Source organism: Lontra canadensis, unplaced genomic scaffold (assembly GCF_010015895.1).
Source record: "Lontra canadensis isolate GAN:19392208 unplaced genomic scaffold, GSC_riverotter_1.0 scaffold12, whole genome shotgun sequence".
In the NCBI taxonomy this organism is placed as follows: Eukaryota; Metazoa; Chordata; class Mammalia; order Carnivora; family Mustelidae; genus Lontra; species Lontra canadensis.
The window spans coordinates 16,154,716-16,166,534 of record NW_022631006.1 but is presented as its reverse complement, the minus strand read 5'-3'; the positions used below and the strand labels follow the sequence as shown (position 1 = coordinate 16,166,534).

General features: G+C 47.5%; 1 protein-coding gene across 2 annotated transcripts in view; it reads left to right on the top strand.

The window, feature by feature from the left end:
- The first annotated feature begins 380 nt into the window (after positions 1-380).
- Positions 381-11,819, top strand: part of SORD (sorbitol dehydrogenase) — a 31,461-nt gene continuing 20,022 nt past the window's right edge. Inside the window, exon 1 of one of the 2 annotated variants that reach the window (XM_032856609.1) lies at positions 381-562. In XM_032856609.1, the coding sequence (XP_032712500.1) occupies positions 500-562 (63 nt within the window). In that variant the 5' untranslated portion in view covers positions 381-499. Of the gene's footprint in view, positions 563-3,354; positions 3,375-11,819 lie in introns of those variants that run through there. The other variant, XM_032856610.1, reaches the window with a different exon arrangement.

Genomic DNA, 11,819 nt, shown 5'->3' with positions numbered 1-11,819 from the left:
TCAAGTCTGAGGACATTGGTCTGGTGGCTGCGGCCTCTGCAGGCTACCTGCAGTGCAGCCATGTTCCCTTGGATTGGAGGCGGACAGAAACACCAGCGCCGGCAGATGGCTGCGGCGTCCGGGGTTCCCCCCTGCTCCCCAGGACCCTCCGCAGTCCTCTCCCAACCTTCCCCCAGCCCCCTCCCGAACCCCCTAAGGGCAAACGGCGGAGCGTCGCAGAGAGGCCCCGCCCCCCTCCCACAGGAGCCCGGCCCCGGTTGTCAGGGGCGAGGAAGCCCCGCCCCGCTCCCACACTAGCCCTGCCCTGGTTGTCAGGGGCGAGGAAGCCCCACCCCCCTCCCACACTAGCCCTGCCCTGGTTGTCAGGGGCAAGGAAGCCCCGCCCCGGGCCGGGCGTGCGCCTTTTCTGACAAGCGGGGCCTCCTGGCTCTAACCCTCAACCCTCGCGGGGCTGCCCTCAGAACCGTCACACGTCCCGGCCCGGCAGGGAGAAAACGACATGGCGGCGGCCACGCCCGACAACCTCTCTCTGGTGGTGCACGGACCCGGAGACCTGCGCCTGGTAAAACGGGAAGGGGGAAGGGAAACCTAGCCCGACCCTGCCCTGCTGGCCTCCGGACTCAGCCGCGGTCCCAGCTCGCCAGTTCCAGCCTGGCGATGGCCCTCACCTCCGTGTCCCGGCCACCCGCATCAGAGCTGGTTACCATGTTAGGGGGAGGGGGCTGTTGGGTGTAAGGTGCTAAGAGGAAGGTTCTTGTCGCGTGCCTCCCCGGAACCCAGCCCCGTGGCCGGCACGTGGCCAGAGCCCAGGAAGTTTGCAAACCGATTGAAGCCTTCTGCCTCCTCCTCCAGCTGCAGAGTCGTAGTCTAGCCCATTGTTATTGCACATCAAAGGAGATCCCAGGAGGCTCCTTGATATAGGACATGCCCTGAACTTCTCTGGGAAGACGGTGCAGGGAAGAAAGGAGGGCCACAGGGACATTTAAAAGCTGTGGGACTCGTGTTTAATCTGTCTTGCGTGGGGCTCATAACTCCTTTGCAGGATTTTTATGATCACAAGAGTACCCAGCACTTAACTAGGTACTCAGAAAGTGCCAATTGCTGCCTCTTTTCCTTCCAGTACCGGCCTGCATCTCCAGGACTCCTGTTGTTCCCTGTTCCTATGCCAGACTTCTGGATCTGGATAGTGTCCATGTCTCTAAAGCTTCTCTCCTTACCGCCCTTAGTCCACACTTGGTTCACTTTCGGCCATTTTCCTCTGATCTGGCTCCCTTGTTTCTTTAAGAGCATTGTGTATATGCCTCCGGGGCACCATACCTTTTCATCTGCTCTCTGGCTCACAGGGCCAAAGTCAGGGTGCTGCAGGATCAGCCCTGTGGTCGCGTCAGGGGTCCCTTGACAAAGTCCATCTCAGATGGGCCTGAGATGGCAGTGGGTGCGTGGGATGGGTGCCAGCCCTCTCTACTGCTCCCTGGTGCTTCCTTCCTCCTCAAAGAGAATATACACAAGGGTCTAGATAGGAGAGACTCAGGAGATTATCCAGACTAGCAGTTCTTGACTGTTTGAGAATCTGTGGTCTCTCTCCCCACAGAATCCAAATAGACTGAGTTTGGCAGCAGTTTCAGAGATTTTTGTGGACTTCCTTTAAGTCCCTCCATTAACTCTCTAGAGGTTTGTGGATCCCAGGTTACAAACTGCTTCCTTGAGCCACTCTCCCATCTTCCTCAGTTAAGAAGGTGCTGCCCAAGGGCGACAGGCTTGATTAGTTAACAGATCCCAGATGAGAGCTCGGGTCCAGTGTTCTCTCCACTCACTGTGGAACCTTACCCCAAGGTCCTGAATTAAAGAGACGCTATTAGTGTTTATTGCTCCCGACACCAGGTGGTATCGTAAGGAAGGCTAAGTAGTACAGCCAAGCGCAGCTTGCAGAGTGATCTCCAACTCAGTCCTTCATTCCACAAACATGTATTAGATGAGTGGGTGTCAGCCATATGCCAGGCACTAGGCCGAGGGCTAGCAGCCCCTACCCTCAAACTGCTCTAGGGAGATAGATGAGATGAACTTAACAATGAGAGTATGAGGGCTTTGATGGAGACTACACAGAGTAAAGCCCTCATAGGGAGGGACCCTTGGCCTAGGAAAGAGATGGATGCTCTAGACCCTTGGCCTAGAGGAGATGGATGCTCCTTGACCTGTATCTTGAAGGATGAGTGGGAGTCATTCAGGCAAATATAGGAATAAGTGCAAAGATACATGAAGTAACAAGATTATAAATCCTGTTTCCTGGATCTGCAAATAGTGGGATGTACTGAATGGAATTTGAACCTGGAGAGGTGGACAGGATCTGCTTCTCCTGCTGCTCAGCCCTGCTTTAAGTCATGGACCTAATATGTAGCAGAACTAAAATTGCAATCCCAGGATCTGCTTTGCCTTAACTCTTAAACTTATGCTCCCCCACTGCTCTGCCACATGACCTCTCTTTGTCATGGCTCTCTAGAGCAAAGCCTTGAAGATTGGAGGGGGTGGGAAGCTGACTTTAAAATTTATTTTATGAACAATAATAAACTTTTTTTAAAGATTGATTTTATCAGCTTTGCCTTAGAATCTGCTTTTTGTATTAGGGAGGAATTGGGGTGGGTGTGTCCTGAAGGCTCTGGAAAAAACAACTGGCTAGAGAATGTTGCCTGTGGTTGTGGGATTGGTACACTGAAAGGGTTCGGGGTGGGTTCCTGAGGGCCTCAGGTCTGTTTGAGAGTAGGAAGTGGTGGGATCGTTTACTAGACAAAAGAGTAGATTAGAATGATGAGATCAGGTTTGAGTTTAAGATGTCTCTGGGACGGGACAGCAAGGTATCTTTGAAAAATTACCTTGGTTCTAGGGATCTGGGATCTATGGATGATTTTTGGGCCAGAGATGTAAATTCAGGAGTCATCTGCTTCTTTACTGAGCAGTCCTGCACCCCCTCCCCATGAGGCATTTGGGAATATGTAAGGGGGGGGGTGGTTGTCACAATGACTGAGGGACAGACTTCATTTGGTTTACAACACTGTCTTCCCCTGACCAAAGTAGCACCCTAGTGGGAGTTCGTAGATGAATGAGGTTGCTAGGCTGAGTGGGACATGCAGAGTGAGAAGGCAGCAAGTGGTGGACATTACCCTGGAGAGAGCCCCACACTCAGGAGAAGGGGCAGAAAGTTGTCCACTGAGAAGAGTAACCAGGGATGCTTGTGCTGCCTCAGAGATGCCTGTGCCTCAACACAGACCCTCTTGGCCCCTCACCGCTCCCTCTAGAGAAGGACCCCCAGCACCTCCACAGAGTCCCCTGATTTCCATCGAGCATCTCTACCCTTCCACCCCCTCCTGTAAGGCAAATAGGTAAGTGGTTTGGGGTTGTTGGGGGTTGGTGGTACTATTAGTAAACAAGGAAGCAACAAGGAGGAACAGCCCTAGGGCAGTTTTGGGAGCGAACACCAGTTCTCCTTTCTGTGGGAGAACCAAAATGAAATCCAAGATTTCCTGGGCATAGCAGGCTGTGGCCACTTGGGCCACATCAGGGTCCACTGATAGAAATGGTTGTGCCTCGGGAGCTCGTGTGAAGGGAGTTGTCTGGGGACAAGCCATTTCTAAAATCTGAAGCAGGATTTAGAAGGGTTCTGAAGCAGTAAGCAAGGGCTCAACCCTTCCTGGTGCTGCCATCCCACTTCAGGCAAGCCCAGGGACCAGTCAGCATCCATGGCAGCGGTCTCTGGGGGACATTTGACCTGGGCCTCTTCAAACTTCCTGCCATCTTTACCTGCCAGGAAGGAAACTTAACGTCTAGCTTCTTCCTACCTATGGAGAAGGCAGGAAGGATTCCCTTTTCTTTCTTGATACTGGGTCTGCAGGGAAGGAAAAATTAAATTCCTTGCCTGCTATGTAGCTAGTGATCCCTTTGGCCACAGCAAGGGAAGGACCCTGGCAGCTCCAGAACTCCCTGGCCTGGGGATTCAGGTCTGCATGGTGCCTTGGCTCTGGGCATTTCTAAATTGGGTGGTAAATCAGAAAGTGTATGTGTGCACACACACACACTGGTTGGTGGTTTATCTTTTATAATGAGGAAAACACAAATATGAGGGGGGGGAGGACTTTTACTTTCCCCTCCCTATTTTAAATAGAGCAAGGGGGAGAGGCAGCCAGCCTGATGTGTCAAAGAGGCAAAAGCCTGTCAGCAAAAAGTGTCAACTCGAAGTACAGCTCACTGAGGTCCTCTTTAAAGGGAAACAATTATGAAGTCATGAGCCAGGTTGAGGCCCAGAGTGGGGTTTAGTGCCAGCTCTGATGTTTAATAGTTGTGTGACTCGCCAGACTACTTTCTGCTTCAATTTCCCATCTGTATAATGGGCATGACAAGAGTTCTCATCTCTGGGTTGAGGACTGAATGGTGTCAGAGAACAAGAATTCCTGACCCCTAAAAGGTTCTAGCTGGACCCCAGATCAAATTGACATAAGACAGACTAACAGGAGAAAGTCAAATTTAATAGTTTGTATATACAGAGAATCCACACATACAAGGAAATGCGAAAGACAGACAAAATGAGGTCTCTGTGTCATTCTGAACTAAGGGGAAAGAAGTTAGGGGCTTGAAACTTCAAAGGGAATGAATGCAATTCACAGGAAGATCAAAAAGAATAAATGTTTAGTAAATAAATATTTCCCTTCCCATATAGATGGATTACTCAGATAAAATTTATTCGTGGTCAAGACCCTCCAATTTAGATTCTTCTTTGTAGTTAAGGGAGGGACAAACGTTTCTCCTGAGCGTGTAGGACCTTGATTGCCTTCAACTCAAAATAATCCACACGCCAAAATGGCCCATTTGGGGGCAGCCTGCCTTCGGTCAGACCTTACCATGAGATGGTGCCTGTAGAAGGCCCAGCATATGGGAGACTAGGGCCTAGGAGAATCAGACATTTAAACCTTCTCAGCATAAGGGTTCTTGGCTGGCTCAGTCAGAAGAGTACAGGACTCTTGATCTCAGGGTCATGAGTTCAGACCCCACATTGGATGTACAGATTACTAAAAAATTTTAAAAAATCATCTCAGCATAGGAAGAGATAAAGACCAAGACCTTCAAATACATGGGTGATTTTTTTTTTTTTTTTTTTAAGTTTTGTTTGAGAGAGTACATGCATGAGCAGGGGAGGAGCAGAGAGAGGGAGAGGAGCAGACTGCTGAGCATGGAGCCCTGTGCAGAGCTCAATCCCACTGATGGGTGAGGTCGGGAACCAGGGGCCAAGAAAGAATTCTTGAGACGTCTTTGGTGCAAAAAGGATTTCACTAAAGCAACTAGGACAAGACCCTGGGGCAAAAAGAGGGGCTATACTGGAGTTGTGAGGAGTGGCTGATTATATACTTGGGGGTTGGGGTAAGGAAAAAGGGAGGTGTCTAAAATGACTTTCATATGCTAAAGAAGGCCCTCAGGATACTAGAGGGTTGGTTGGTTACGTGGCTATTGTTAAGCTAAGGTTGTTTTTCCCTTGGCAAAGAATTAACTTTAAGATAGTTGGAAGTAGGGTGCCTGGGTGGCACTATGGGTTAATCTCTGCCTTTAGCTCAGGTCAAGATCTCAGGGTCCTGGGACTGAGTCTTGCATTGGGCTCTCTGCTCAGCAGGGAGCCTGCTTCCCCACCCCACCCCCTCTCTGCCTGCCTACTTGTGATTTCTCTGTCAAATAAATAAATAAAATCTTTAAAAAAAAAAAAAAAGATAGTTGGAAGTTTCCTGGAAAAATGTCACGCATAATCCACCCAGAAGGGGTGTGTGTGTGTGTGTGTGTGTGTGTGTGTGTGTGTGTGTGTGTTGGGGGAGTGGTCGTGGGGTGTCATCTTGTGCTTCATCCTCAATTTCCCTTCTGTCCCCTCATCACCACCACCCTGAGATCATGACCTGAGCCGAAATACAGAGTCAAATGCTCAACCGACTGGGCCACACAGGTTCCCATGTATGGATAGTTTTGAACTAAATTATAATAAATGTGGGCCCAGGCAATAATCTTGTATTCATCTGTATTTACCAGTTTAATTACTTTGTGCCTCTTGGTCAGTTTTGAGAAATACAGAAATTCCTTTTGATTGGGAAATGAATTCTCTCTGAGTTACTAGTTCCTGAAGTTGGGATATAAAACAGTGAAATGAGATTTTATCCCCAGAAGCTGTTTTTGCTGGTAGGGGCTGGGGGTGGCTTTGGTTTTTTTAATGCTCTGGGTTTCACTTGACAGGTAAGGGAAACAGAGAGAGTGAACATGTTGAGTGTGTGCTCTGTTATGGGGCAGCTGCTGGGTCCTTTGATGTAGTGCTACACTAACGATCCCAGATGAAACACCAGTTCTATTTATATTTTCAGCCATGGACCAGTATGTTCGTATTGTCGTATTTTGATGTTGCAGCAATGTCAAAATGCGGTAAATACTTCCAAATGCTCCGTTTCTGGACATGTTGCATCACAGATCACTAGTAGGCCATCAACCACATTGAGCACGCTTTATTTGTCTTACTCCTTTTTTTTAAGATTTTATTTATTTATTAGAGAGAGAGAGAGATCATGAGCAGTGGGGAGGGATAGAGGAAGAAGCAGACTCCCCACTGAGCAGGGAGCCCAACGAGGGGCAGACACTTAACTGAGTCACCCAGGCACCCTATCTGCCTTACTCCTGACAGCTCGGCCACATTTCAAGCACCAGCATCTGGCCAGGGAAAAGAAAGGAACAACCCAGGCCCCATTTGCAGGGGACTGAACACTGGGTTTGGGTTGGGGGATAGTCAGATTTTTGTTTTGTTTTGTGATGTGCTTCTAGGTTCTTGGCTGAGACCCCTTGTAAATGGAAGATTAACAAGAGAAAAACAAGTTCAATAATGTGTAGTTTCTGTGCGTATGGGAGGCATGATGAAAACTGAGTCATTTCATGAAATGGCCCAAGGTACACCTTAAGTACTATTTCCAGCTAAAGACAAAAGATCTTCTTGAAGTAGGGGAAGCCAGTTATGGGAAGTTTTCAGGAAAAGCACAGTACACAAGGGTATGGTTGTTAGGCAGATTTAAATCTTTGCCTTCTTCTTTGGTAAGAGAGGTTTAGTTATCTTTTTCCTGATGGGGAGAGGGAGACACCCTTACAAAAGGAGAAGGTAACTTTTCAGTTTTCAGAGCTTTTCTCCTAAGTCTGCTGTCTGTTAAAAATAATCAGCCTAAAATAACTCTTTTGTCAAAGAGATCTATTTTGGAATGGCAAATTCTGCTCCACTTGAGGAATGACCAAATTAAAGGGAAAATCGTTCTTTTAGAATGATGGGTTGATGTTTAATTATAAAGCGCAGAGAAAACATGTTTGCGTCAAGCTTAAATATTAATCAGGCCCCACGAAGATATTTCTTGAGTTTTGGCCCTTTGAGGAAATGTATTATACCCTAGGTCAAAAGAATTGCTTTGAATATGTAATAATTGTTTTGTTTTAAGGTTTTATTTATTTGTCAGAGAGAGAACACAGGCAGGGGGAGCAGTAGGCAGAGAGAGAAGCAGACTCCTCACTGAGCAGGGAGCCCGAGTCGGGGCTCGATCGCCGGACTCTGGGATCATGATTGGTGCCGAAGGCAGACGCTTAACCAACTGAGCCTCCCAGGCCTCCCTATAATAATTGTTATAAAGTAAAATAATTCCATGTCTGTAATATAACACATTGAAAATATCTCCTCCTCACATATGTACTTTAGTGTTAAGATTTTTGGGGTAAGGAGGAGGGGATTATTTAATGGGGGGGGGGCGGTCATCGACACTGGCAGCTCAAGTAAGTGGTCCTGAGCATCACAGTCTCTTTCTTCCCTTGGTTATTTTTCCCACCAGCTGAGGGAAGGACCTAGCTGCATCTGTAGGATCAAATCAAAGGGCTGTGATAAATTTTAAGTAGCAGCTGGGAGATTACAGGCAAGAGTGAGGAGGAAATGCGCCTACTTAACCCTTTAACACCTGAACTAGATTTATCAGTCAGAGGCACTGAAAATAGAATATAAAACTCCTGGAAAAAAAAAAAAAAAGAAAAGAACTGGAAGAAATACCTCTTCCCTTTATCTTATGTTTCAGTAATAAAACAAGACCCAAACCAGATAAACAACAGGAAATTAAATCCTGCAAATCCTGCCATCTCTGCCAACTGCTCTGGAAGGACAGTTTGTCTGCAATAGGCCTAGAAAGCTCACTCCCCACCCCCCAAAAGTAGCGGCAGCAGTCAGCAGTACCACAAATAGAATCTTAACATTTTATGTAATAAATCCTAGTACTACTAAGAGGTGTAGTGAAAGTAGCCCTATTCTGAAGGGAAAAGCTAGACTATGGGTATGGGGGAAATTTCTCTTTTATTTTATTTTTTATTTTTTGGAAATTTCTCTTTTAAAATTGCATGGCAGAGGGATGCTTGGGTGGCTCAGTTGGTTAAGTGTCAGCCTTCAGCCCAGGTCATGATCCTGGGGTCAAGGGATTGAGCCCCACTTAGGCTGCCTGCTCTGTAGGGAGTCTGCTTCTCCCTCCCTCTGCCTGCAGCTCCCCCTGCTTGTGCCCACCCCTTTCCCTCTGTCAAATAAATAAATAAAATCTTTAAAATGTATCACAGAGAAATTAAGAAGGGGGAGAAATACGTACTTTCCACAGTATTGGCATCCACTCGGTAAGTCTTCTAGTGTGGCTGTTAAACTGGCAGTTCCCTCAAAATCGGATTTACACGAAGGAGGATATATATTCAGATTTTACGAAGTGATAGTCAGCTAGATAAATAATTTTTTAATGTAAATGTCCCATTTCCCAGACCTGAACGCAGCATTTAATCAATGTTACTAACACATTAGAACATCCAACAAAGATGAGAGACTTCATATATTTGCTTAAAGAACCATCAACAGGTGTAATCATACACAGTTACGTTTGTGCATTTTGAATTAGGGGGAAATTAATTTTTAAAAATTGACTTATTTATCACAGCTGAGAATGAAATAGTCTTTTAACCATCCTGTATGGATCCAGTCCTAGGTGCTTGGGAAGCTCAAAGGAGAGAAAGGGGCCACCTTCCCAGCCCCATGAGGACAGGGATGTCTTCTCACAGGAGGTAACAGTTTCAGTCTGCCCTTGTGTCTCACAGTCCTGAGTCTCTGTCCCTGACCCATGCCAGATGGATTGCCAGTCCCAGGAGTACAGCCACCTATTGGACAGCCCCCCCGCCACCAGGATGTCCCCAGGCACTGCAATTCCAACCCATCCAAACCTCCATCTCCCTGAGTTCCCACAAGCATTAGGAAGTCACCCCAGATATCTCCCTTCCTTTCACTTCCTGCCTCATGTGGAAACTTGAAGGTGGGGAAGTGGTCCCAGGAGGTGAGGGAGTGAGCCCCAGGGTGTACTGGGAATTGCAGGAGGCTTCCAGAGCCTGGGGGGTCCACCAGGGCCACTGGGCACTTTAAAGGGATTTGTATTTTAGAAATATTGTTAGCGGAAGGAGGCTGGTTGGAGCCCTGAGAGCATGGGCTGGAGTGTGGCTCAGTGGACTTTGGGAGAGGGTTCGACCCTTCTACTTTGACCCCAAGTTTGTCAGGGCTAATGCGGCTAGAACAAAGCCATTTATGACCAAATGGCCAATTAGGAAACCTTTGGATTTTCCTCCCATGCTCCAAACATGCTCAAGGGAGGAGGAAAATTGAGTTGGAAGGTTTAAGCAAAGTAAGGTCGCCTGGTCTGCTCATAAGTCTGGGGGGCAGCTGGTGGGCAGGTTGTCAGGAGGTCTAGCAGGTGGGAGGAGGTGGCGAATGCAAGCTTGGAGGCCCCCAGGTGAGGCCGGCCTCCAAGTTCTCACTCTAAGGCAGGGAGCTTGGCTTGACATACTTTAAAACACCTGGTAGAATGAGGCTAAAACACTGCCCGAATCCTATTTCCCTTTCTCCCAAATGCCATCCTTTTAAGGAGCAGTGTAGTTTTCTTAATATTGACGTGACAACAAGGGAAATAACTTGTCCCCAAAACAGTTTTTGAAAAAGCGCACTTTGCAAGAGGAAAAGGACAAGGAAGGCCGCCTAGAGCTGGTTCAATCATACTGTGAGTTAATGATAGGAAATAGGACTTCAGTTCTACTTCTTTTGTAATAAGAGCTAACTTACTTATTGTGAGTGGGGCACTGTGTCTGATGATTATCCTCTTTATGCAGAGAGGGAAATCAAAGGCACAAAGAGCTTGCGTAAGTGCCCTGAGGTCATGCAACTGGCGAGGGGAGCCAGGGTTTGCACATCGCTTAGTTCCAGAGTGTGAGTTCTTTACCCCCTGCTCCACTCGGGTCAGCTGCAGGAGGGAAAAGGCATTTTCCCTTGATCTCTCCTCATGTCAAGGCCATTACTACAACCCAGGCAAGAGGCACGGAGGGTGTGAACTTAGCCCTGCAGGTGGAAGTAGAGGATGGGGGCCCATGAAGATCTATTTAGGAAATAAACTTTCAGGCTAACTTAACAAAATATATTTAGGAAATCCAAGATAACAGGAAGCAAGAGGCACCTGGAATGATTCTAAGCTCTCACAGAGAGTTCTTCCTGAAGTATTTCCATGACTGATTGGGGGAGCTTGGGGGAGACCTGGAGGGATTGGAAGGGAGGATATGTATGTGATGTATTTCTGACTGGAAATGAAAAAGGCTGGAAGACTGACATAACTACAGGAAAGAACAGTTACCTCTACTCCCCTTTATCCCTTTGTTAACTGTCATTTAAGAAAGGTAAGAAATCCTGTTCAGAAAACCATGAATATGCCTGATAACAAAACTTTGGGGATGAAAGGGCTGCGGGGGTAACAGTGAAAGCTGGGGATCTCAGGGGAGCTAAGAAACTGGTAGATGAGGAGTAGGGTGAATGAAAGAATATCATCACTGAAATCTGAGACAGAAGAGGAGATTAAGCAAACAGAGGACTGTGGCGAGCGTCATTCCAAGGAACCACAAATGAAAAGCAAGTTGTTTTTGTTTTGTTTTGTTTTGCGGTGATAACTTTCTCAACCATGATCTCCACAGCCTTGCTTAGGATAACATTTACAAACTTAAGGGCTGATCTTAACACGGTCCTGTGCTTCCGTGGCATGTCTCCTGCAGAGAGGGGAGTCAGGAGCCCAGCCGAGTTGTAAGGGTGATTCGAGTCAGCAAGAAAGAACGGAAAGGAAACGCTGGTTTGCAAGGAGATAATACGCAATCAGCCACTAGGGAAAAGCCAGGCTATCTGCACAGCACCCTCTAGTGTCTAGGGAAGTCACTGCAGCTTTGGGGGGCTGGTAGGGCGAAGGTTGGTCTGCTCCGTCCCCTCCAACAAATGTTTACAGTAGTAATCACTAGCGACCCAGGGCCTACTTGGTGTGCCCAGCTGTTGCTTTGAGCTTGATTTTTTTTCCGGGTATTCAGGGTTGGCTTGGTTGGAGGCAGAGATAATGAAGGAGAAAAGCCATATTCCACCTTGGTGTGCAGTGGAATGTAGTGAGGCATGCTGAGGAGTCAGGTTTAATCCTGGTTTAGCCACTCTGTGGCGCTATGACTTTGACCAAGTTATTTCACTTCCAAGCCTTGGGTTTCTCTCCTGCACACTGTGGGCCTTGTGCCATGATGTATGTAAATGTTCTGTAAAGCCAGAACATTGCCTGGTGCATAGCTGGTTCAATGAACATCTCAGCTTCCTTGTCTTCTTGGCCACCTTCAAGGAATTCATAAAATGAATGCTTGGATTTGGCCACACGGTGTCCTTCCTTCTTGTCACCATGAATTTCCCAGCTCGTTTTAGTGGG